Here is a 24,001-nt window from a genome sequence, read left to right on the forward strand (position 1 = left end):
AACCGGTTTATTACAATTTACAAGAACTAACCCAACAAAAAAAAAAAGAAAAAGAAAAAAGAGGGAAAAGGTCAAGCTCGAAACAACCGCAAAACACTGGGTCGGCCCGGAAATACTGGGTCCCACCCAACACAAAACCACAAGCACTAGAAAGATGCCACGTGGTGCCACGTGGCATCTTTCTAGAGGCCGCAACCACAACTATTTATACACAAATGAGAAGAGTACTAGCGTACAACAATTCATTCACAAAGCTCCGATCGAGCTCTTTAATTAATTAAATCACCCTCTTCGTTTTTTTTCTTTTTTTCTTTTTTTTTTTTTGCACCAGAGCCCTTCTATTTTATTTTGATTTAATTTTGACGCAGAGATATATTATATATTATAAATATTATGGCAAGCATGAGGCTTACATGGGCCCTCCCCAAGTGCTTCCTCAGGGTCGGCCCATTAGCGGCCCAAGGAAGCCCAAGGAGTGTTAGGCTAGTGGTTACAAGCACTCAAAAGACCTTCCAGGTATATGCATGTATATTCTTAAGTTAAAAAGGAGACAAAATTAAGTAGCTTATTTTGTTTTTTTTTTTGAAAAATGTTGTAGAGCCCTGGGGGCGAGGATGCTGAGAAGCCGATGACAGAAACGATGGGAGATCAACTAAAGAAAACTGCCGAGGACGCGAGGGGGATTGCTAGCACAGCAGCGAGCCAGGTAAAATGAGTTACAGAACGATGCCACGCCATACAGTAACATCTTCTCTTTTTTCCCTTATTTTAAGTTTAAACTTTCGAATATATATTGTACTAATTAAAGATTGAGCAGGCTTCTGAAACAGCACAGGACCTTGGGGACAGAGCAAAGCAGGTAGCCCAGGATGCATGGGACTCGGCCAAAGGGACTGCCCAGAAGATTAAGGACACCGTCGTCGGCTCTGCGGAAGAGACCGGAGAGAGCATCAAGGAGAACGCCAAGACCGTCAAGCGCGCCATGAACACAAAGAATCGCTAATCGGTTAATTCCCTAGACGACGACGACGATCATCTCCTACTACTCCTACTACTACTACTACTACTACTACTATTGCTGCTGCTACTGCTACTGCTACTGCTGCTACTATATATATTCAAGCGTTCTGCAACTTCTTTTTATAATTTTGATCTTTTGTATGCATCTAATTATTATGTAAATAAGGATTCCGCACCTACCAGCCTTCGTCGCTGAGGAGGTGGGGTGAATTACTAGTATGTTATCTTCTTTTCTCATTGATACTTAGTATAAATTTTAAATAAGGACACGGTGAATCATTGCGTTAAGTATAAAAATATATAAATACTATTCTATAAAAGCTTAAACTTTTAGAATATAATACTTGTTTCATATGATATCAGAGTAGGAGATCTTGACTTCGAGTCACGACAGCTTCTAGCATTATTAATTTTCGCTTATTTAATTCATCAAGTCTACGTCATAGGCTTTGCAAAAAAAAAAAAAAAGTCTCAAGTCCAGACGCGAGAAAAGTGTTAAATATAAAAATATATAAGCACCGTTTTTTAAAGGTTTAAACTTTTGGAGTACAACTATTGTTTCACACAATATTTGTGTCAATGTAACTGGGCCTGGTCTTCTAAATGATACCATTAAGCTATGAATTCCTAAGTAATTATATAATTTCTGAATATTCTTAAACTCATCTCCATCTCTCCATCTCATGTTGCGATCAGAGAAAATACCATTATCCAAACGATCAATTAGATACAACATCTTTAACAACTGAAAAAGAAACCCTAAATTCCTTAGCTCACATACCTGCACTATGGAGAGAAGTACGTAATGGATTGAAACTTAAAAACCGAGCTCGTAACATCACCTTTTTCAGAACCAGCTTGATCCAATAAATGTTACCAAGAGAATGAGTAATACAAACAAATACTACTTTAGCCATGAAACACAACCAGGGCCCTATTTGGCCCTCCGATCTACTTTTGGTTTCAGTTGCTCGTAGAGAATATTCGGCAATTAGAAATTTCTTGAACTTATGTTACAAAGGAGGAGATTGTAGTCGAAAATGGAAAAAAAAATGTTTCAATTTGAAACTTCCGAAGCTGCTAGGAAATTCTCGTGACAAGAGTTTCTGAGACGACATAATTATCAAATAGGACTAAGCGTCTCTACCTTGGCAATAGATTGTAATGTTGTTTGATGAAGAGTGTAATGCTTTTACAAAAACTTGTTTCTAAAACTACCAAATTAAAACTTATTCCTTTGAGACTCCAAATCTAATTTCTGCTTCCGCCACATCAGAAGCTTTAAATACGTCGCTTTACCAAAACACTCTGCAAAAGACTGTTATTGCAAAAAGAAAAAATAAAAAAAAAGTCCAAATCGACAAAAAATTGTCGATATAAGCAATATATCAGATATCACCAACCGTTTCCGTCACACGTGACAAAAGCTTGATGATTCGTACCCGAGATTTTAATTTCCAAATCAAATTATTTACATATTCAGCTAAATTTATTTATTTATTTATTTATTTTTTAAATGAGTGAGTTATTTTGTCTCTCCCATTCCCAACATCAGTGACCAAACAATAAATCATACTTCACATCCACGCACAGAGTCACAGCTGCTACTTTTTCTCAACAAGCTATAAAAAAAAGTACCCCTTCATGCACGTGCGCTAGCACGAGAATTGAGAACAAGAACAGAGACAATAATAAGAGGAGAACAACACCGAGTTCATGGAACTGTCGCTTCATTTTACAACACGAGTTTCCGAATAAGAGGGAAATTTAAAATCCAAAATTGCAAAAACAGGAAGAAAAAAAAAAAGTGAAAGAGAAAAAAGGAAAAGAAAAAGAAAAAGAACGACCATACTCTTCTCCTCTCTCTTTTTTTTTTTCTTTTTTTTTTTTTGGCCTTCACGTTCTGCTTACCTCGGGTCACTCGCTTCCTCGAGATTCGTGCGACGCGGCGGAGCGGAGGAGAGAGAGGCCTCTCTCTCTCTCTCTCTCTCTCTCTCTCTCTCCCGAGTCCCCGAAGAATGGGAACAGCGAATGGGTTTCGGCCACGCGTACCTTACATTTGGAGCCACTGCGCGAGCTGGGTGGGGTTGAGGACGCCGGGGACGTGGGCCCCATCCGTGAGAAGCAGGTGCGCCACGTCGGCGTACGACCGCGGCGCCTTGGCGGAGCCCCGCTCCCCGCTCGGCTCGGCTCGGGCTCGGGCCCTGGGGTTGGGGTCCCAGGCCTTGCCGAGGATGGTCCCGCGCGTGAGGAACTCGTGCGCCAGGTAACCGGCTAGGAGCCGGTTCCCGGTCTTATCCGGCTCAGCTTTGAGCTGCGGCGGCGCCGGAATCTGCTCGGCTACCGGCGGCGCGCCGGTCCCCGAGCNTGACAAGAGTTTCTGAGACGACATAATTATCAAATAGGACTAAGCGTATCTACCTTGGGCAATAGATTGTAATGTTGTTTGATGAAGAGTGTAATGCTTTTAGAAAAACTTGTTTCTAAAAATGCCAAATTAAAACTTATTCCTTTGAGACTCCAAATCTAATTTCTGCTTCCGCCACATCAGAAGCTTTAAATACGTCGCTTTACCAAAACACTCTGCAAAAGACTGTTATTACAAAAACCAAAAATAAAAAAAGTCCAAATCGACTAAAAATTGTCGATATAAGCAATAGATCAGATATCACCAACCGTTTCACGTGACAAAAGTTTAATGGTTCGTATCCGAAATTTTAATTTCAAAATCAAATTATTTATATGTTCAGCTAAATTTATTTATTTATTTTTTAAATGAGTGAGTTATTTTGTCTCTCGCATTCCCCAACATCAGTGACCAAACAATAAATCATACTTCACATCCACGCACAGAGTCACAGCTGCTACTTTTTCTCAACAAGCTATAAAAAAAGTACCCCTTCATGCACGTGCGCTTGCACGAGAATTGAGAACAAAGAACAGAGACAATAATAAGAGGAGAACAACACCGAGTTCATGGAACTGTCGCTTCATTTTACAACACGAGTTTCCGAATAAGAGGGAAATTTAAAATCCAAAATTGCAAAAACAGGAAGAAAAAAAAAAAAAAGTGAAAAAAAAAAAAGGAAAAAAAAAAAAAAAAGAACGACCATACTCTTCTCCTCTCTCTTTTTTTTTTTTTCTTTTTTTTTTTTTTGGCCTTCACGTTCTGTTTACCTCGGGTCACTCGCTTCCTCGAGATTCGTGCGACGCAGCGGAGCGGAGGAGAGAGAGGCCTCTCTCTCTCTCTCTCTACTCTCGAGTCCCCGAAGAATGGGAACAGCGAATGGGTTTCGGCCACGCGTACCTTACATTTGGAGCCACTGCGCGAGCTGGGTGGGGTTGAGGACGCCGGGGACGTGGGCCCCATCCGTGAGAAGCAGGTGCGCCACGTCGGCGTACGACCGCGGCGCCTTGGCGGAGCCCCGCTCCCCGCTCGGCTCGGCTCGGGATCGGGCCCTGGGGTTGGGGTCCCAGGCCTTGCCGAGGATGGTCCCGCGCGTGAGGAACTCGTGCGCCAGGTAACCGGCTAGGAGCCGGTTCCCGGTCTTATCCGGCTCAGCTTTGAGCTGCGGCGGCGCCGGAATCTGCTCGGCTACCGGCGGCGCGCCGGTCCCCGAGCCGAGGTCGCGCTCCTTGCGCTTCTTGCTCGACGACGACGGCGCCACCACCACCCCGAGCACGTGATTCAGCATCGTGCGCCACGTCAGCAGGAGAGAGAAACAAAATTACAAAAAAAAAAAAAAAAAAAAAGTTGGTGAAAGGGGGGAGCTGGGGCGCGTAGGGAATGACTCCAAAAAGATAGGGTCAAAGAAGTAAACGAATTTTTTATTTTTTTAAAAAAAGAAAAAAAAAAAGAAATTAAGTGGCGGAGGGAGGGGGAAGGTGATCTGGATCGGGATCGGGATCGGGATCGGGATCGAGATCGAGATCGAGATCGGGAACGGAGGAGATGACCGGAATGGGTGTACGGACGAGATCTGCGGCGGGACTCCGGCGAGGTGAGGGGTAATTTGGGAAGAGGATTAGTGAGAGAGAAAAGTTTTAGAGAGAGAGAGAGAGAGAGAGAGAGAGAGAGAGAGAAGGGGTAGGGGGGAAGAGAAATGAATGGGGAGGAGAGGGAGAAAGAGGAATTTGGTGGGGAGAGGGGCTCCGCATAGGAGTGGACCTTATTTATAGATGGGTGGGTAATACAAATGGCCCTGGGGATGGACGGTAATTTCCGAAATGCCATTCGTGGAATGACCGAAATGACCTTGCTTCTCTTGACGCCGTGGTGGTAGATATTATTATTCTTGAACAGAGAAACGTTACTTCCTAAAATTGCCATTTATTAAAGTTTAATAAAAAGTAAAGTAAAATTTATTATTTGTGTTCACAAATTTCAAACTACTTTTTTGCATAAAAAATGATTATCATAAATCAAAATTCTAAATTTTAATATATATATATATATATATATATATATATNAAAAAAAAGAAATTAAGTGGCGGAGGAGGGGGGAAGGTGATCTGGATCGGGATCGGGATCGGGATCGAGATCGGGAACGGAGGAGATGACCGGAATGGGTGTACGGACGAGATCTGCGGCGGGGCTCCGGCGAGGTGAGGGGTAATTTGGGAAGAGGATTAGAGAGAGAGAAAAGTTTTAGAGAGAGAAAAGTTTGAGAGAGAGAGAGAGAGAGAGAGAGAGAAGGGGTAGGGGGGAAGAGAAATGAATGTAGAGGAGAGGGAGAAAGAGGGATTTGGTGGGGAGAGGGGCTCCGCATAGGAGTGGACCTTATTTATAGATTGGTGGGTAATACAAATGGCCCTGGGGATGGACGGTAATTTCCGAAATGCCATTCGCGGAATGACCGAAATGACCTTGCTTCTCTTGACGCGGTGGTGGTAGATATTATTATTCTTGAACGGAGAAACGTTACTTCCTAAAATTGCCATTTATTAAAGTTTAATAAAAAGTAAAGTAAAATTTATTATTTGTGTTCACAAGTTTCAAACTACTTTGTCGCATGAAAAATGATTATCATAAATTAAAATTCTAAATTTTAATTTATATATATATATATATATATATATTTTATCATATGTAAGTTTTTTTAAAAATAATTTGTGTGTCTACTTGTATAACTGACCGTAGCCATCGTGAATTAACGTAATCGACCAGTTCTATCTCGGACTTGGTTTGGATTTGAATTTGGGTTCAAACCACAAATCCATAATCAGCCTACCACTAGTTAGGTTGGTTCAACATTGTACGGCTCTTAAACTTTGAAATACACTGAAGGGCCATGGGAAGGGGTTGGACGGCCACTGTTGTGCCACGTGGCCCACAGTTACGGAGATATTAATGAGGAGAGATCACAATTCCGCAGGAATTAACATTTGTGGAAACATGAGCTATAGGGTGATGTTACATGTTACATGTTACTTTGCTTAAAAGATAAAAAGACTAGGCTGAGATTATTATTATTATTATTATTATTATTAATTTTTAAGCACTTAGCACAAAAATAGAGTGGATTAAAGCATGGCATAATATTCCCACAATTCCATGTGACTTAGCGATTAAAATAGAAAAATTCTGGTAGAACAAGAAGGTCGGTGTGATCACTTTCTCATCTACAGAACAAATTATTATATATATACAAAAAAACATGCGAAAAATAATATTATCATCATCCTAAATTCTCAGCCCTAATAATAGTATCATAGATTAATATGAAAACCCATTATACATGTGTATGTTAGTCGACCAAATTATTTGAATAATCCAATAGATTGTAAGGAGTACTTGGTCAAGTCAATTTGTAAATACAAAAAAGAAAAAAATAAATGAAAGTTTAATATTTAAATGATCGAGAAATAAATTTAGGAGGTTGCCTGCAAAAACTTGTATTATGGAAAATATAAAGCCATGCATCAAACGAGAAACGAAGAAACTCAAATTTAATTCACTTAATTTGTAGCCTCCACCATTTATTTAGGTAAAAAGAAAAAAGAGGACATAATAAGATCTAAGCTTATTAATCAAACTCATAACGAAAACAGCTCGAGCATATTAGAACATGCTTCCTTTTATGGCGAAAACTAATTGAGGGGGCAGCAGCAATTGAGATATTCTCCTCCGCTATATTCGCAGTGGCCGTCTGTCGGAATCCCTAGCTTCTCGCAATAACGCCTGCAGTAATCATCGGTGCACTTGGGTAAGGGCTCGCAGTGCGCATGCGCCTGCACTCGCGCTGTCTCTGTATATAAACAAAAACAAAATCAAAGGATAGAGTACGTAGCAGTAAATGTGTTTTTAGTTTTTGTTTTTATATATATATACTTGTGTTGAACTTTAGTATCACACGGCTAAACAAAATCTGATATATATATATATGAACATTTGTTATAAAAACTGTTTTAATCCATTAATTGAAGTAAATAGAAAAGTCATTTTTTGCTTTTTTTCAAAATGGACGTACGTAGTATTCTTCGAAACGTTACATCTTTTTTTTCTACATACTTATTTTGTACAAAAAATATAGAACAATTTAAAGTACTGTACCAGTGAGTGTTTGAAAAACGAAAATACGTTTAAATAAGAAGTACAAAAATCAAGTTGCAATATGAGAATAGTAAGAGAGAGAGAGAGACCTGCTTGGAAAAATGAAGCGAGAAGGGCGAGGACAAAAAGAGAGAGAAAAATGGGCTTGAAGGTTCTCAACAGGGCCATTGTAGTTGCATGATTTTACAGTGTATTGTATCAGTGAATTTATAGGCACATAGAGAGGAAAAAGATCACAGCAAATATTAAATAATTAATTACTATCCTTTTTTATTCGGTTTTTTTTTAAAAAAAATTTGAATATGTGGAATTTATTGTCACGTCCCAAATGACAACGAAAGTCTGGATTATGTTAATAGATCTACTGCATGCATAAAAATATATTTTATACATACGAAGCGTCAAAGATGACAGCGGAAATTCGAATTATACCCGCCGCATGCACAAAGATACTTTTTATATATACGAAGCGTCAATAAAACCCGTCCAACAAAAATTAATTAAAATCTAACAACAATATGTATCAGAGTGAAATAAAAGCTATATATTCTAGCAACATTGTAAATATATAATAATCGCCGCACCAGTCTTCAAAATAGTATAATATCTCTAACCACGTACTTCCATCTAAAAATACCGTACAGCTAGCTATATATAGGAATAAGTGGTCCAGCTACACACACAAAGAGGGTAAAAGATGCTAACTTTTTGCGATTTTCGTATCTCAATCAGTCGCCGGTACTGAAGACTCTAAAATAAAATATTAATAAAGAGGGTATGAGAATTATAATCAATAATCTCCAGTGAATACGATCGACAACGCTGACAGTCTATGCCGCTAGGTCCATAAAAGACAGAAATAATAAATAACTGAGCAATAGAAATAAATAGGTACTGATATAAATAATTGCTGAAAGGAACTATTAATTACTATCATGCCTCTACAATATAACTAAACCTGTGAATCATGTATTTCATACATAAATTAAATACTGAATAAAATAGCACAATAATGTCTAATCATAATGATCGACTCAACAGTCAAGTCTAGTCTATCTCGCGCCGTGTCCAACACCCACCTATAGTGATCCACTATATATCATGCAACCTCCAGAGTGGCATTTGCGGGGCGCTACCCCAATCGAAAATAGTATCATTGTCAAGTTGAAAATAGTATGCAGACTATAATAATCTCACATTATAACAATACTGCCATAGTGTCCCATATACAATTATAATCTCACATTAACTATCACTTTTAAAAATATTCATGTCTCAATATACTCTACGGATAGATGTTAAAATACTATTATTATCTCAGCTATGTCAATAAGTCATTTGATAGGCTAAATAATATAATATGGATATAAAAGTTAGTCTGCCAATTTTGACAATACGGAATCCATCTATATCACAAATTCGAGAAACAAAACAGTTATCAGGATATATAGTGTGGTGATGCGTGATCCAGTATTGCTCTTCTAGTTTGAACAACAGCCACAACACCATAGAGTAACTCAAAACATCCATCGTCAAAATCGCATGAAATCAATTCCTAAAACGTATAGTAATCAATTTTTATCTCTTAATTTCTACAAAATTTGTCAAATGAATCTAAATTTAAAAAATAATATTATAATACTTATCCGACTTCGAAACACCAAAAAATACATGATGCTCACGCACACTCGACTCGCTACTTGAAACCAAGCTCCTCTCTCTCTCTCTCTCTCTCTCTAACAAAGGAGTAGGAATATGGACAGAGGCCTACGCGGACTCCGTGCCTTAAAAATAGCAAAAATGCAAAAGGCTCCTAAAAAATCACATATTTTAATTTTAATTCCTTCAAATTAATTCTTAAGTTTTTGAGTCCGTTTTAATGTTTATTTCGCATCAAAACGTTTCTAGCTCAATCAAACACTTTAAAAAATAATAATTAAAAAAATATTCGTACTGCAACCTTATTTATTTACTAAGATTAAATATATCTCATTTATTACCAAAGTAATTGTTTATTAAAATAATTCTTTTCATAATTTTTTGCAACTGTATCTTTCAAAAGATATTTTAAAAGAGAAGCATTTGTTATATGCTAAATTTATTGGAATTTATTATAAGTAAAAAAATTGAAGAGAAGTGTATCATAAAATGGATTGCTGCGATCTGGTACGAGAAATAAAGAGGAAAAGAAATTAAAAAAAACATTATTGCCATATACAGTATTAATGTACTATTTTTTTTTTTTTAAGAAATTATGGAGACAGAGACACTAATAAATTATTGCAAAAAATGAAGGCGCAAAGGAAGGTAATATATCTCAAAATTCAATTTATATCATAATGTTTTATGCACCAATTGTGAGCATGAATTGACCCTGCACAAAGTAGTATTAAATTGATTAATTATTTTTTGATTTAAACTGCCGTTGTTTCAATTTATTCATCAACCATAATGGAGATTTGTGTAGTTCTTAACCGAAATTAGACAAAAAGAAAATTCTCAATTAATTACTCCCGCAATAATAAATCCATGTATTAATGTCGAAATCACATTAATTTTACGGATAAGCCCTCTTGTCACGACCCTCTCCTGTAAAACACAAGTGGTCAACAATATCATAAAAATTAATCCCTTCACTAAAATTCTTGACATTTCACATTAGAAGAGGAATCGAGTTGGAGATCGAATGATCGTGTAATTATGCCATTGCTTTACAAATTGAACAATCATGTGCGAGAGAGGTGTATTGATCTTCTTCAAATGGCAATTTAGAATCTGGTGAGTTACACCATTGCTTGCTAAACTAGCCCCGAAATTTCGTCTAATTAAGCTCAGAGAATATCAAATTACTTCAAAAGAAGTGGAATGTGTGTGCAGTCACTATACCATCTCGATATTATTAATTAGTTTTTATATATTCAAGTAAGATCCTTTAGTTTGAATTTAAATAGAATAATAAGTTTTAAATTTTATATCTTTGGGGTGGTGGCGCAGTTGGTTAGCGCGTAGGTCTCATAGCAAAGCGAGTCATCCTGAGGTCGAGAGTTCGAGCCTCTCTCACCCCAATTTTTTTTTTAAATTTTTAAACTTTTTAAAAAAATCGTTGTTTTAGACAATAATTTAGTTAAATTCTGTTTGAAAATATAGAACCAATGTTTTTTTTTTTTTTTTTTTTGAGAGAGATAGATAGAATGTTACCCGCTTCGTTTATTTCTTTTAAAAATAAATTTAGTTGGAAATGTAAATCAACTAGGATTCGAACTTGAGTCTCGGATACCAACTACCAAACCCTTTGTCACTTGCTATTAGAACCAATCTTAGGTCTCGGGTACCAACCATCAAACCCTTTGTCACTTGCTCTTAAAACCAATGTTATATATCATTGTATTTGGGCTCAATTTCGCAGGTGAGAGGGTAGGATAACTATTTTGGAAATTAAAAAAAACCAAAAGATAGCGTGAATAAATACACTTATTTAATTTAGTTTCATATTTTTTGCACTATAGTCTTTTAACTAAAAAGTGCAAGTATCAATGTGCAAATCGCCATAGTACAGGGACCATGCATAGATTTTGCCCTATGAGGCTATGATATGGTGCACCTTTTACAGGAAGACCCTCGTCGATGTTATATATTACGCATAACATGTTTCGGCTACATCGGGGAAAACCCGAGTAATTGTCTCCCCCTTTTGCATATCCTCCTCTTTAGCTCTCGCCTCTCTCAGATCGTGCGGTGCGATTCGCGGGGGACCATGTCGGGGAAGGCGGCGGCGGCGGCGGCGGCGGCGACGGCGACGGCGACGGCGGCGGCGAAGGGAGCGTCGGCGTATCCGTGGAGGGAGAAGCTCGCCAAGTACAAGATGGAGCTCGCGAAGGGCGTGTGGGGCTATTGGGAGCTCGGCGCGTGGAAGCCCCTCGCCCTCAGCGCCCGCAAACGCGCTCGGCTTCGTAAAGAAGTGCTTCTCGCCGGAGAGTAATCCACACCCCTTCCCCTTCTCCAAAAAGCTTCCTTTTATTTTTGGGTCAGATTAATCGTTTTGTGGAGTAAAAGAGGGGGTTTTTTTGGGGGTTCAGGGAGTGGCCGTACGATCCGCCGAGAGGGGAGATGAGGAACAAGAGGAAAGGGCACAAGTGCGATCGCATTGCTGCGGAGAAGTGAGATTTCGAGCCGATTTTTCCCTTCGATTTTGTCGATTGTGTGTGTTTAGTTTGTTTCTAGGGTTTATTGCTTGGGGGTTCAAAGATCGGGGGTTTTACGGGTTTGCTAATTGGGGGTTTTTTTTGCTCAGGCGGGCGAATACTGCTGAGTTGATGAAGAAGATGCCGGAAATGCTGCTGGATTATAAGGTTTGCTCTCACTTTTCGTTTTCGTTGGTCTTAGTGTAAATTTTCCTTGCATTAATAGCTTGTTTGTTGTACTTCAAATTTGCGAGGAAACAGTAACTAAATGTCCTGGTAGAAAAATTGTTGATTGCAATAGTGATTAGGAGAGATTGATACGAGATATTATGAATAGTAGGATATGTGTGGTGTCTATGTTTTATTTGGAAAAGCTTGAGAAATTATACAGTTCGTTTTCCTAGATGATTATGATACCATCGTTTCGGCTCTAAAATATGGAAGAAGAGTTAACATGCATACCTTCGTTGGAGTCACCACAATGGCCTGAACTTTGTTTACCTTCTCTTTTTATACCTATGCAATTACACCTTGTTTATTTTTGATGTGGAATCCGCTAAATTTCTCAGGAAAAAAGAAGAAATTTCTAAGTTTAATTTCTCGAAGCTCAAAATATAACTTCTTACGTTGCTTTCAATGTATTGAGTACTGCTTTGGAGTTTAGATGCATAAAACTATGATACCGACAAAGTTTCAGTTTGTTCAGCTGTCGGTATATGGAATGTATATTTTGATATCCTCAGCAAGGAGTGCATAATGCGCTTTTTGTTGATCATTATCAATTTATTGTTTAGTTCAGTCTACATGGGAAAGTTGCTCATGAACCTTGTATCGGTGAATCTTGTACACTAATTGTTCCTTTTCTCCTCTTGTGCTTTGGCTCTTGTCTGTTTATCATCCCCAGTGGTCTCCTGAAGAACCCGACACATTGATATGATAGGAGCTTTTAAGCAGAATTTTACACATTGCTACTCACGCAATATCTCTGCTTCAAAGCCCCTTAAGCAAAACTAGATAGTCTGATATTATGATTTTAATATTCTGAAATTCTTCCTACCACGAATCCGTTTTCTCTTCAATGAAGACCTGTGTCAACTTGTCTTTGTGCCTGTGCATTTTACTTCTGCAGAAACGCAGATGGGAAAAGAAGATGAAAGAGGAAGAAGGAAAGAGCTAAGCTTATCAACCATTGCGAGCAGATTCAATCCCTCTTGGTAAATTACCTAGACTTTAATGCAGTGAAGTTTTGGAGATGAAAGGAGATTAATGTTGGTTCGATTACGTAATATATGTATGAGACATGAAATTTCACTCATGTTCGTTGATTTGATCTTGGGCACTAATAATCTACCAAAGGCTTGCAGTTGTCTTCTCTTGCTGTGTACTGTAGCTTCCTTGTGATGATCCTGCTTCTTTTGGCATTTTCTGCATGCTAAATGCTGATGATCTTCTACGCCCTATCTAACGACCAGGTATCATCAAAATCGATCGGTCTAATGAACAACCTTTGAAAGGTAAGAGACTGATAGTAGGTTGGCTCTGAAAGGAGTATATGCTTCTTTTGAAGAGTTTGAAATATTCACTTTAGATGGCAAATTAGAGTATTTGCATGGGAAACTAAAAGCATGCATTCAGTCTTTTTGTTATCTCGATTCCTTGTTGTTTTTTCTTAGTGCTCTATCCAATGATAAGACAAAAGAAATTTACATTAAATGGGGTTTTCTGTATTTCCTTTCCATGATTGTGCATGTATGTGCTATTTCAAACTAGTATTTGCAGACAAGAATGTGAAGAGTAGAGTTTGAGGTCAGGAGGAAAAAGAGTTCTTCTGTTAAGTGTTATACGGTTAAAAGATAATATGTGCAAAACTTTGGATTACTGAACTAATGAGGATATCCCACTGACTGTGGTGTGATGCTGCAGTTGGTAAACTTCGTTCTCCTCCAGGACGTCCCGTGTTCTGAATAAGATGTTTGTTATTAAATATGCAGTGAAAGGCAAAGAAACACCATAAACACAATTCGATGTGGGTAACGCTTATGTTGGGTCCCAGGTGAGGCATCCAGTTATGTAGGAAATCTAGCAAAGGCTTGTTCCTTGGGTTGCGGTATGACTATATATAAGTATTGTATATACTGAGAGATACGTAGATAGCAAGAGAGGAGGCTGTGATTAACCAAGTTTGAGCTAGCTGATGTAGATGATGATTACCTGTTCTTTGCTAGCAAATTATTTGCGGTTACCTCGTAGATGATGGCGCGAGCAGCGGCCAAAATCTCTGGGATATGCATGCTTGGCTCCTAATATGTGAAATAAGAGCTCGAGAGAAGAGCCCATGGTAACAAGAAATATCCTTCCTCAAGGATATATAGAAACTAATAAGGCCCCCGCTTTATGTCTCATATGTTAGATTTAGTAGGTAATTAAAATATAATCGAGTAATCTTACTTTGTTATCAAAGATTTCATCTTGGTAGTCATGCCTGGTTATTTGGAAGAAAGGTTGAAGTGGTCTTGTAAATGACATGCACTCCGGTAGTCCAATTCCTACTGATTTTGTGCAACTAAAAGTATGTAAATATATATTCTACCATTCTTGGTATCTATTACCTTACCAATTGCTGATGTGCTGGTTTTATACTTCTGCACGAGTTAATCTAAGGTCTCACCTAGAGTGGTGCCTTAAAAACTCTTTTCTATGAGCAATCATTTTTTCTCATAGGCTCGAGGATTATTATATATTTGTACTAGGAATCTTAAATTGTTGTTGTTTCCTATTACCATTCCAAAAAGGGTTGGCTTTATCAATCGCAATCACCATTGATGACTAAAGAATCTCAATCACCATTGATGACTAAAGATGATAATGCTGAATAATAGCGACTCCCATACATGACTGGGCATCCGAAAATCCCTTCTCGGCCCTTCCCTTCCAATTATCGCCAATATTGTCCTGTCCTATCCAAGTGGCGCATCCTAATCAAATCCACCAAATGGATCTTAACAAAGACTATTCTCCACTCCGTTTTGCAATGGTCACCCTCAAGGATTTAAATGCCGTGAAATGAGATTGTGTTGAAAAGTTATCGGCATGATACGGTACAATACCGTATATGTCAGACCGTGTGACCGTGTCAACAAGTGCTGATCATAAAAAATATATATATATACCGACACGTAATGGTATAAAATATTTATTTTTTTTAACAACAAAATATATCAATTATTTATTATATATTTTTATCAATTTTTTAAAAATTTATTAAAAAAATTATTTATTAATTTTAAGAATAAAAAGTTTTGAATTATGCCATTAGCACAATTCATATAGAACAATCATATCATCTACAGAGTCAGAAAAAAACAAAGCATATTTAGCAATTAAATTTTAGAAATTGATAAAAATATATAATAAATAATTAACATGAAGATTGCGTGCAAGGTATACCAACCATTTTTATAATTAATTTCCTCTCCATGCTCAAAGTCAAATTCGCGAATCAACACGATCAAACGGTCGGNTAAAAAGTTTTGAATTATGCCATTAGCACAATTCATATAGAACAATCATATCATCTACAGAGTCAGAAAAAAACAAAGCATATTTAGCAATTAAATTTAGAAATTGAGACCCTCTTCCGTCCAATCCCAATCAAATAAATATCAAGAGACACCAAAACAGAAGAAAGAATAACTAGAATTACATGATTGCGACCGACCGTCTCTAGCGCAAGTGACAAAGGACTTGATGGCTGATACCCGAGGTCACAAGTTCGAATTTTAGTTGATTCACATTTTTAGCTAAGTTTATTAAATGAAATAAATAAAGCGGATGACATGCTACCTATCTCTCAACAAAAAAAAAAAAAAAAAAAGAAGATTGCGTGCAAGGTATACCAACCATTTTTATAATTAATTTCCTCTCCATGCTCAAAGTCAAATTCGCGAATCAACACGATCAAACGGTCGGGGTACATCATCCAACACCTCGTCCTAAATGCTTTGTTGCAGTTTATCTTGTTTCTGAAAAGGAAAATAAACAGATCACAGTCATAACAAGCAACGTAATAAAGGGTTGCATCATCAATTCTTTCGTGGATGTGAAAACTTGCGAATATTACCTGGCCTTTTCCCTCTCACTTCAACAAACCATCTGGGTTTGTCGAAATTGCTTTAAAATTCAGGCATTCTATAATCTCAAAGGATGTGAGCCTGCATATGCATACCGGGACATAAAGTGGATAAAAATAGGCAGTAACATTATCAATTAACATGTAGGATCAATTTAAAATAAGTACCCGTGTTCAGTCTTTGGCTACTCGGACGATTATCCCGGCAGGGGTTTGAAGGGATTTTAGATGACCAGAACCGATTAGATCCCGAAGGTGGAACCGCATGTCAAGTGGTGATAATCGTAGTCGCTTCTTCTCTAAAGGAGCAAGTGGCATTTCCTTGTATTTCCTACGGTTTAACAACGAGAGAAGCTCTTTCCTTCCCTAAATGATACAGTTAATATGCTTTAGATGAAGGAACCACGGCATGAGAACATTGTTTGAAATTATTTCAGTCAAAATTACATTGAAACACCTCGAGATACAGAAATCAAATACTTGCATTCTAATAGCGGATACCTGTGAAAGGCCCTTCAGTATGCTCCCAATATTTGGAATTGCAAACCAATACATATTTGGATCAATCAGTTGACGAGTCTACAACAGCAGCAAAGATTATTAGATCACGGCCATAACAGATCATGAATGGCCAATATTTGGAATTTAGGGCCATTAACGGATCATGTAAAAATTAATGGAATAGTTATACTTATACTTACAAGCAGACCAGCACTAATTAACAAAGTGACATGCCTGTCTGTCACTTCACCTCCATGTGATAACAATGAGCACTGCAAAGCAGCAAAAAGTGACAACCTTAAAAGGAGTAATATATGTGTTTAGATGGGAATATGTGCGAATATTGCAAACGGGATAAGATAATTGTTAATGGTTATCAGGCCAAAAAATGGAAAAAAAAAATGACATTGAAGAAGGCTCTTAGAAGACGCTAAGCTGATAACTGTGTAATAACCCTTAGAAACTTTAGGTGATTGGCATCAGCTCAAAGGTTGATACTATTTTTGTTGTTCTGTATAATATTGGTTCTACATGCGAACCAAGAGAGGAAGGATGAGTTAAACTTTCCTGTTCACAAGATATCATGCTGTAGCAATGCCTAATTCTGACAGTTAGATACAAAACTAATAAAAAACCCACACATGGAAATCAGTTATGCTAAAACTAAAAAGAACCAGGCTTCTAATTCACAATGGCATTTGACTCACCAACTCCTGATGCGCTATGCAAACATCCAGTTTGGACTCCATAACATACGTCTTAAACCACTCAAAAACTTCAAGATCATGTTGCTTTTCCTTCTCAAACCTCTTCACAGAACTTGCCATCTATATAAGAATTAAGTAAAAAGAAAAAGTATTACTTGATGTATCTGCTAAGAAGAGAACCTGTTCTAAAGAATCAAACACCAAGTAATACATCATCTATCAGCGAGAAACTACAAATTTACCTACATGTTGGTAGTTGATGCAAGTTACAAACATTAGCCTACTGGCATGGGAGATTCTTGGGAATTTGAAGTTCAGTAAATAAAATCAACAAATCTAAAGTTGAATGAAGGACTCCAAATAACAATGGACTATAATCACCATATCCACCAAACAGTACTTCGATAATTAGAACTATTGAACAAATATTCATGACATAATTCCAAAGGTTGTCTTTCGTAGGGGGATAAATATAGAGTTTATGATATCAACGAAATTCAAGGTTGGAAATACATTTGTAACAACTAAAGAGTTGAAATCAAGCAAACCTACACTAGGTGGTAGAGACCTAGAAAATTTACCAAACCAGTATTTCCTAAGGAAGCCATCTAATCATTTTGGGTGCTAAATGGTGGAGGGAAAGAGATACCTGTTTTAGATAATCTTCCATGAACATTATTGCATGGTCATCTTGTCCAGTACTAAGTTTAAATACACGCAAAACTTTTTCCTTCTTCAATGACTGCAAGGAAAAGAGAAGAGCTAGTATCAGAAGTACAGAAAGAAATGAGGCAATTTTAGTAAATAAACCAAACTTATAGGGCAAAGAAGACAGTTAATAGTTTTTGCGCATATCACCCCCATGAAGCCCGTTCTGTTGACATACTGTGTTGCCACAATATGTATTGCAACTTGCTGACTGTCGCAGGTAGGGGGAAAAAGCACAAGCACCACACTAACTTTGTAAAGAATCAGAAAAGAGAGAAGCACATGGCTTAAAAAAAAAATGATGTGCATGCATTAATAAAAAAATCATCCAGAGAATGCTATACATCTTAAATAAGAGTGAAAGACCAGACCTCTAAGTCTCTATCAACTTGGGTCCTGTCCTTCACACTACTGTACAATTGCGACTGCAAGATGAAAGGTTGTATTGTAACCTGTTGTTCATGAAGTAACAAGCATCTTATCATCCATGTGCTCTTAAGTAATTCTTCTGTTTGACGAACGAAAGTTCAAGCTGGTTGGTCACGATACTAATTAAAACTACAATTAAGGTTACATTCAGCAAATCATTAAGCTTTCACACAAACCATACATGGAAGCTAAAGAACACGCCCTCACTTGTTGCTCGCAATTAGGAACTGGAGCTCATACCTTTTCTACACTTGGAAATTGTGAGCGCATCATTTGAAGAGCTACCAAGGTATCGCTAAATGTAAGATTATTCTCTGCATTTAAATTGTTGTAAAACACAGATAAATTAAAAGCAATTTTTGCACCCACTGAAGTGCACAAAGCAATCGAAAAACTAACAACAGCAACAAGAATCACATACATTACCAAGGCACTACAAAAGTACAGTATATCGTTACTTGCTAAAAGAGAAAGTTATATGAAGCTTGATCACTCTAGATAGCGATCATCACCTATCTTAGAAAATGACCACGGATTATTAGATACTCTACTATAGTACTTCGCCAAGAGGACTTCCAAAGTTGATTCTTTTCATTTGCAAATGCATGTTTTAAGTCCTTGACTCATAGGATATAGAGACGAAAAAAAGAAAGGAAGCATTTTTATAATGTTATTATCAAAATAATTCCCAACTTTCCAAGTTGAGATAACTAAGATTATGCTAAACAGAAACTCTTTTGCGAGCATAAATAGAAGATTAAAGCTCAAAACACAGCTGTAACACCTATGATTGGATCACAAATTCCATAACCAAATTATACCATGTGATAACACCAACTCAGAAGCAATTGAACTAATCAAAAGATACTACATGTAATTTACTATCGAGAATTAAGCACAAAATTAGGATAACACCAACATACAGTGAATCAAATCCAAAATAGAGGAGAGGAGAGTGGAGAAGGAGGGTAAAACCTAGTCCTAGGGCTTGTCGAGGATCGGAATCGGCGTTGGAGTTGGAGTCGGCGCCGATCTCTTCGTCGCCGCGACCGCGCTTCGTCCCCGCCAATCGAGACGTTTCCGCCATTGCCGCACGAGACGAGGATGAGGCTGGCCCAGGCGAAAACGCAGAAACCAAAGAGAAAACGTGTCGCGTTATCTCCGGTTCGGATCAATCTCTCTCGACCCAATAACCTCTCGGGTCGGGTTCGAGTCAAATATTTGACTAGAGTAGATTTATTATTCGGGCAAAAAACCTGTAATGGAGCGGGTGGATTCCGGCGTGGTTTGGTTTCATCCGAAATCCGGTTCGTTTTTAGTTCGGCTTTGCGGCACTTGCCCTCTTTGCCTCATCTAGATTAGATTGGATCGGTTTGGGTTGTTAAACCCATGAGACATTGTACTCGATCCGACTAGACCTGATCCAAATGTGGATCGGGTTTCAGTTAACGGAAAGTGATTTTATCTGAAACCCGCTCCCGCAATCGTGCGGCGTCCGCTTTTCGCTCCGCGTGGTCGTCTCGACCACCGACCAATTCGCTTCGCAAACCCTAATTCCCCACCACCTCCAAAGCCCTAGCTCCTCTCCCCCTTCTCCTTCCTCATCCCCCAATCACCTCGGATCCACCCATTCTCGCGCTCCCGATGTCGAAGGAATCAGCTCCGGGATCGAATTCGTTTCCTCCGTCGTCGTCGTCGTCGTCGTCGTCGCAGTATAGCTACCCCTCCGCGGCTCCTCACTTCCCCCTCCCCTTCCATCTCCAAAACCCTGGTCCCACGGCGTCGCAGCCCTATCTCCCGCCGCCGCAGATCCCTCCTCCTATTAAGATGCCTCCGCCCTTCGTTCCGGCGTACCCTCCCGCCCCAGCCGCCGCCCCGGTCGCCCCCGGTGTCTACACGCTTCCCCAGTATCAGCAGGTACGCCCTAGGCATCCTCATGTTCGTAATCTCTTTAACTTTGTGGAGGTTGTGCGATTTTGGAGAAAATGTTGTTATTTTGATGCTTGTTTGACGTTCATGACTCGTGCAACTTGCTCCAATTTCGTTTGCAAAAAGTCCGATTATTGTTGTAGAATACGTAGGGTTTCTGCTACTGTAAGATAATTCAACTTCAACGACGTTATTATGGTTTCGATGTTGATAGGCACAACAACTGTTTCAAAGGGACGCTCAAACTATTACACCAGAGGCGCTAGAAAGTGTGAAAGCTGCTTTAGCGAGCAGTGAAGTCGAGCACAAAGCGGAAACAAAGAAGAGGGCGATCCCGCGGAAAGCTGCTGGGCAGAGTTGGGAGGATCCGACGTTGGCTGAATGGCCAGAGAGTGCGTATTGCAACTCAGTTTGCCAGCAAATTAAACTATTGAATGCATACTTGTTGGTTTCCGGCGGCTTAAACTTTGCTTCAATAAACATGGTTGCGACGAAGAGTAATATTCACGACATGGAATTTTACTTAGTAACTTGCCAGTTTTCTCTTTTAAGAAAGATTAAGCATGAAAGCTTATGGAAGTTCCGTTAGTAGCAGAAATAAGGAATATACTCTTTCATTGGTCACGTTGATTCTGTTAATTCTCTCTAGTGATCTTTGAAGTAATCCTTTTGGATTATTCAGTTTACGAATACAAATTACTAGATCTATGTGCTGCTTATTTTTTTTTGCTGAAGTTCTGCCCAAGCATGTAGTTTTAAGATTTTAACCATCTATTACTAGCTACGATGAGTAGATCTTTCGTTTTTATTTAACTGCTGAATTTAGATACCACATCTAAATATAGCTGTTATTTAGAATTTAAATCTTAAAAGCTGCTATGCTGGACAATGTTAATGCAGTTGTGCTAACTTCTTATACACATTTACGTACAATACAAATTAACTGGCGATGTAGGTCTCGCACAATACCCTTTTGTAAATATTTTTAATGCTTCTCTTTAGTTCCTGAGCTGCCCATACTGTATTTTTCCAGATGACTTCCGTTTGTTCTGTGGAGATTTGGGGAATGAAGTTAATGATGATGTTCTTTCAAAGGCATTTTCAAGGTTTCCCTCCTTCAACATGGCAAGAGTGAGTACCTATTTGACATTTGAATGTGGCCGTCTTTTTTTTTTTCTTTCTTTCTCTTTTTAACCATGATCTGTTTACAGTTATGTGTTGAGGAGGTATCAAGCATTTATTTCTTTGTCTAGATAAGACTTTGATTTAGAGATTTACTTCTGTGAGCTCGTTTTGTTATATCTATTCTCTTTGTCATCCCATTTCTGAAGTCTGCTACTAAGCTTTCTAGAAGGAACAATTTATAAGAGAATAATGGGTATGGTCGTACTCTTTGTAGCATGAAAATGGTACACAACTATCCAAAATGCTTTCTGCAAACTAATGGAAACTTTAATTTCATTTTCATAGTGATTGGTGTATGATAGGCGACAGCCATATCTCATTGAAGTGCTTTGGTTAGGTAAATTTGTTTCCCGTTTTTAATTCACTCGGTGCACTCGAGTGTTCTGCATGTGAACTTTATTAAATGTATTTAAGATTCGGCATTGCAATGTTTAGCTTGCTCTTTATTTGTGTTGTATGTAATGTCTTATGGATTTCTGATTTATGTAATGAGAATCAACTGTCCTTATAATTCTCTCTTTCAGGTAGTACGGGATAAGAGAACTGGAAAAACCAGGGGTTATGGATTTGTCAGTTTTTCAAGCCCTTCTGACCTTGCAGCTGCAATAAAAGAAATGAATGGTTAGTTTACTTTTGCTAATATGCGTCGAGTTTTATCTGATGCTGGCTGAGTTATTTCTCAATAATGGCCCAATTAATCTTTTTCGCAACAAAATTTAGGCAAGTATGTTGGAAATCGTCCTATCAAATTGCGCAAGAGCAACTGGAAAGAAAGGACTGATGTTGACGCTTTGGAAAGGCAGAAGGTATCCCCACTATATATATTTATCACGGTAAATGATTTGTTGTTTTCTGCATTCATGTTCTTTTATTGTTTGCTATTCTCCTTTTAGAACCACATTCAGAAGAAACCGAAATTGCAAAAGAAAAGTGTCCTGCATAAGTGAAAGCCTCATGGATTCTCACCCGTTATTTCACTCGCCGGCTCCTGGTAAGTTGTTCTTCTTTTTTTTGTTGTTGTTGCTTTATAGTTTTTTGAAATTACTTGAATGACCCTGGTCCCGGCTCTTAATCGAATTATGCTTGCTTCACCTTGACTATTTCCTCAGCTGCAGGCTAAAAGAGTAGAACTATTATTAAACATTTTCTCGCCAATAAAATGAATTGCAGGTAGCATCCCTCTGTAAAAAGATTATTACTTTCTATTCAAGGCAACAGCTTCTACCATAAACCATCTATATAATTGCCCTGTCGTGTTGTTCCAAGAAGATGAAATTTGCTTTCCTGGGAAAGGGAAACAAAAATTCAACCAGCCTTGTTTGTATTTGCTGACGCAGGCATTTCGTTTTCTTAGTCGACGCAACAAAAAGAAGATGTAATAATCATGCATCAAACAATTGTTGAGAAGAACTGATTGGAAAGATCTATTCCCCAGTTCCAGCGCGTACTAACACTACGAGCGCATCTCTTTACTTTGTTAAGGATCTATCTTTTTCTGAAGTAGAGAGCAGTTGTGATACAAATTCTATGATTCTGATATGCAAAGGCTGAGATATAGTAACTGGTATCTTGACTATGTTAGTGTTAACTGATTTTATGCGGTCCTCTTACCTAATTGTTTTCTTTTTAAGCGCGTGTTCCGCTCTATGTTACATGTGAAGTTTCTTCTTGTTTCTTCTTGTGCAGCTTGATTGTTGGACAAACTGGAGCACCGTAAACTGTCTGAGCAAGTTTGAGAGTTGCAAGATGGACAAAAGCAAAAGACAGCACTGAGATCCTGTTGTGGCGCTCGCGTGTGAGAGATCACTCCGTTGATTAATGGCAGCTCAATCTGTTATTTTCTTTTACTCTCTTGATTTTCAAATCAACAGAAATTAAAGGATTTCTGACCTTTGTGCACTTGATATTGTACTATTGTGCTACACAATCTATTCAGATTCGAGATAGGATGTGACCCATATTTTTCTAAAATATCTAACGAAATATGATATTTTATTTTTTTTATTTAAATTCTTGTTGTAAGAAACTTTGGGGAAAGTAAATTAAGCCGAAACAAAAGGTTGAAGCTGTCCTGAAATTATTATGGCAATAAAGAAACTAATCCAAAAAGGCGACCTGTAAATCAGGTACCTGGTTGAGTTCAGCAGTCAATAGATTCGGCCCGTATCGCATCGAGATTTGGTCCCACATTGGGCCTGTATCCGATTCGGCGATCGATTTCGTTAGACATGATCTATATTATTGGAACTATTTAGATATCAAATTTTATATTTTTTTTTATTTCATGTGCCAAGTGAACGAGGAGACTCAAAATGAACGGCTGCAAAAAAAAAAAAAAATTCTCATAAAAACCGGTAATACAAGATTCAAATTCAAATCAAAAGTATTGATCTTGTTATTGATGTTAAGTAGGATTTTCTATTAAAATTTAAAGATCATAATTTTTAAATATTTTTATATTTCTAAACTTAAGCCAAGACAACGTTGAAACTTTCCTTAATGAACAGAGTATTCCAAAAACAGACTTATCAATAAGTTACTTGGGCCGATTGAAAGCCCATGTGTTGAATCCAGTAGTCAATGGATTCGGGTCCACTAGTCAATGGACTCGGTCCGCATCGCATCCAGATTTGGTCCCACATTGGGCCGGGCCACGTTT

General features: G+C 38.1%; 5 protein-coding genes and 1 non-coding gene across 10 annotated transcripts; 4 read left to right on the top strand and 2 right to left on the bottom strand.

The window, feature by feature from the left end:
• On the top strand, nt 299–1,284 carry LOC109703658 (uncharacterized protein At4g13230-like). Its single transcript, XM_020224364.1, has 3 exons — nt 299–516; nt 599–706; nt 818–1,284. Exons 1-3 carry the CDS (start codon nt 394–396, stop codon nt 1,001–1,003), a joined length of 417 nt encoding a protein of 138 aa, XP_020079953.1. The 5' UTR covers nt 299–393; the 3' UTR covers nt 1,004–1,284.
• Nucleotides 2,713–5,147, bottom strand: LOC109728957. The gene is made up of 2 exons (XM_020259526.1): nt 4,643–5,147; nt 2,713–3,387 (listed from the first exon to the last, which is right to left on the bottom strand). The coding sequence occupies exons 1-2, from the start codon at nt 4,713–4,715 to the stop codon at nt 3,074–3,076; spliced, it is 387 nt and encodes a 128-aa protein (XP_020115115.1). The 5' UTR covers nt 4,716–5,147; the 3' UTR covers nt 2,713–3,073.
• On the top strand, nt 10,553–10,638 carry TRNAM-CAU. Its single transcript is given in 2 exon segments — nt 10,553–10,590; nt 10,603–10,638. It is a non-coding gene; the product is annotated as a tRNA-Met (tRNA).
• LOC109728912 lies at nt 11,236–13,481 on the top strand. The gene is made up of 5 exons (XM_020259456.1): nt 11,236–11,548; nt 11,650–11,730; nt 11,865–11,922; nt 12,884–12,968; nt 13,091–13,481. The coding sequence occupies exons 1-4, from the start codon at nt 11,328–11,330 to the stop codon at nt 12,929–12,931; spliced, it is 408 nt and encodes a 135-aa protein (XP_020115045.1). The 5' UTR covers nt 11,236–11,327; the 3' UTR covers nt 12,932–12,968; nt 13,091–13,481.
• LOC109703504 (serine/threonine-protein kinase 19) lies at nt 15,341–19,406 on the bottom strand. Of its 4 annotated transcripts, none has more exons than XR_002213976.1 (9): nt 19,204–19,406; nt 18,469–18,542; nt 18,171–18,251; nt 17,741–17,833; nt 17,092–17,211; nt 16,585–16,656; nt 16,385–16,462; nt 15,875–16,249; nt 15,341–15,776 (listed from the first exon to the last, which is right to left on the bottom strand). XR_002213976.1 is itself a non-coding variant. In XM_020224125.1 (9 exons), exons 1-8 carry the CDS (start codon nt 19,313–19,315, stop codon nt 16,058–16,060), a joined length of 822 nt encoding a protein of 273 aa, XP_020079714.1. In that variant the 5' UTR covers nt 19,316–19,395; the 3' UTR covers nt 15,875–15,965; nt 16,052–16,057. The 4 variants fall into 4 exon arrangements, 3 of the variants coding, with proteins under 3 accessions (XP_020079714.1, XP_020079715.1, XP_020079716.1); XM_020224125.1 differs by lacking the exon at nt 15,341–15,776 and having other exon boundaries at nt 15,875–15,965; nt 16,052–16,249; nt 19,204–19,395; XM_020224126.1 differs by lacking the exons at nt 15,341–15,776; nt 18,171–18,251 and having other exon boundaries at nt 15,875–15,965; nt 16,052–16,249; nt 19,204–19,395.
• On the top strand, nt 19,718–23,352 carry LOC109703505 (RNA-binding protein 42-like). Of its 2 annotated transcripts, none has more exons than XM_020224129.1 (7): nt 19,718–20,145; nt 20,372–20,549; nt 21,191–21,288; nt 21,867–21,963; nt 22,063–22,148; nt 22,248–22,333; nt 23,029–23,352. In XM_020224129.1, exons 1-6 carry the CDS (start codon nt 19,873–19,875, stop codon nt 22,287–22,289), a joined length of 774 nt encoding a protein of 257 aa, XP_020079718.1. In that variant the 5' UTR covers nt 19,718–19,872; the 3' UTR covers nt 22,290–22,333; nt 23,029–23,352. The 2 variants fall into 2 exon arrangements, with proteins under 2 accessions (XP_020079718.1, XP_020079717.1); XM_020224128.1 differs by having other exon boundaries at nt 19,722–20,145; nt 22,236–22,333.

Source organism: Ananas comosus, linkage group 25 (assembly GCF_001540865.1).
Source record: "Ananas comosus cultivar F153 linkage group 25, ASM154086v1, whole genome shotgun sequence".
NCBI classification, from domain to species: domain Eukaryota; kingdom Viridiplantae; phylum Streptophyta; class Magnoliopsida; order Poales; family Bromeliaceae; genus Ananas; species Ananas comosus.

Excerpts from the sequence above, each read along its gene's own strand:
- LOC109728912 (XM_020259456.1), top strand. The coding sequence starts at position 11,328 with ATGTCGGGGAAGGCGGCGGCGGCGGCGGCGGCGGCGACGGCGACGGCG. Across the intron at positions 11,731-11,864 it reads GATCGCATTGCTGCGGAGAA|GCGGGCGAATACTGCTGAGT; the intron begins GTGAGATTTCGA and ends TTTTTTGCTCAG. Across the intron at positions 11,923-12,883 it reads AAATGCTGCTGGATTATAAG|AAACGCAGATGGGAAAAGAA; the intron begins GTTTGCTCTCAC and ends TTACTTCTGCAG.
- LOC109703504 (XM_020224125.1), bottom strand. The coding sequence starts at position 19,315 with ATGGCGGAAACGTCTCGATTGGCGGGGACGAAGCGCGGTCGCGGCGAC. Across the intron at positions 18,543-19,203 it reads TCGACAAGCCCTAGGACTAG|AGAATAATCTTACATTTAGC; the intron begins GTTTTACCCTCC and ends ATTTAAATGCAG. Across the intron at positions 16,250-16,384 it reads TACTGAAGGGCCTTTCACAG|GGAAGGAAAGAGCTTCTCTC; the intron begins GTATCCGCTATT and ends TGTATCATTTAG.
- LOC109728957 (XM_020259526.1), bottom strand. The coding sequence starts at position 4,715 with ATGCTGAATCACGTGCTCGGGGTGGTGGTGGCGCCGTCGTCGTCGAGC.
- LOC109703658 (XM_020224364.1), top strand. The coding sequence starts at position 394 with ATGGCAAGCATGAGGCTTACATGGGCCCTCCCCAAGTGCTTCCTCAGG. Across the intron at positions 517-598 it reads GCACTCAAAAGACCTTCCAG|AGCCCTGGGGGCGAGGATGC; the intron begins GTATATGCATGT and ends AAAATGTTGTAG. Across the intron at positions 707-817 it reads CTAGCACAGCAGCGAGCCAG|GCTTCTGAAACAGCACAGGA; the intron begins GTAAAATGAGTT and ends AAGATTGAGCAG.
- LOC109703505 (XM_020224128.1), top strand. The coding sequence starts at position 19,873 with ATGTCGAAGGAATCAGCTCCGGGATCGAATTCGTTTCCTCCGTCGTCG. Across the intron at positions 21,289-21,866 it reads CCTCCTTCAACATGGCAAGA|GTAGTACGGGATAAGAGAAC; the intron begins GTGAGTACCTAT and ends TCTCTCTTTCAG. Across the intron at positions 21,964-22,062 it reads TGCAATAAAAGAAATGAATG|GCAAGTATGTTGGAAATCGT; the intron begins GTTAGTTTACTT and ends AACAAAATTTAG.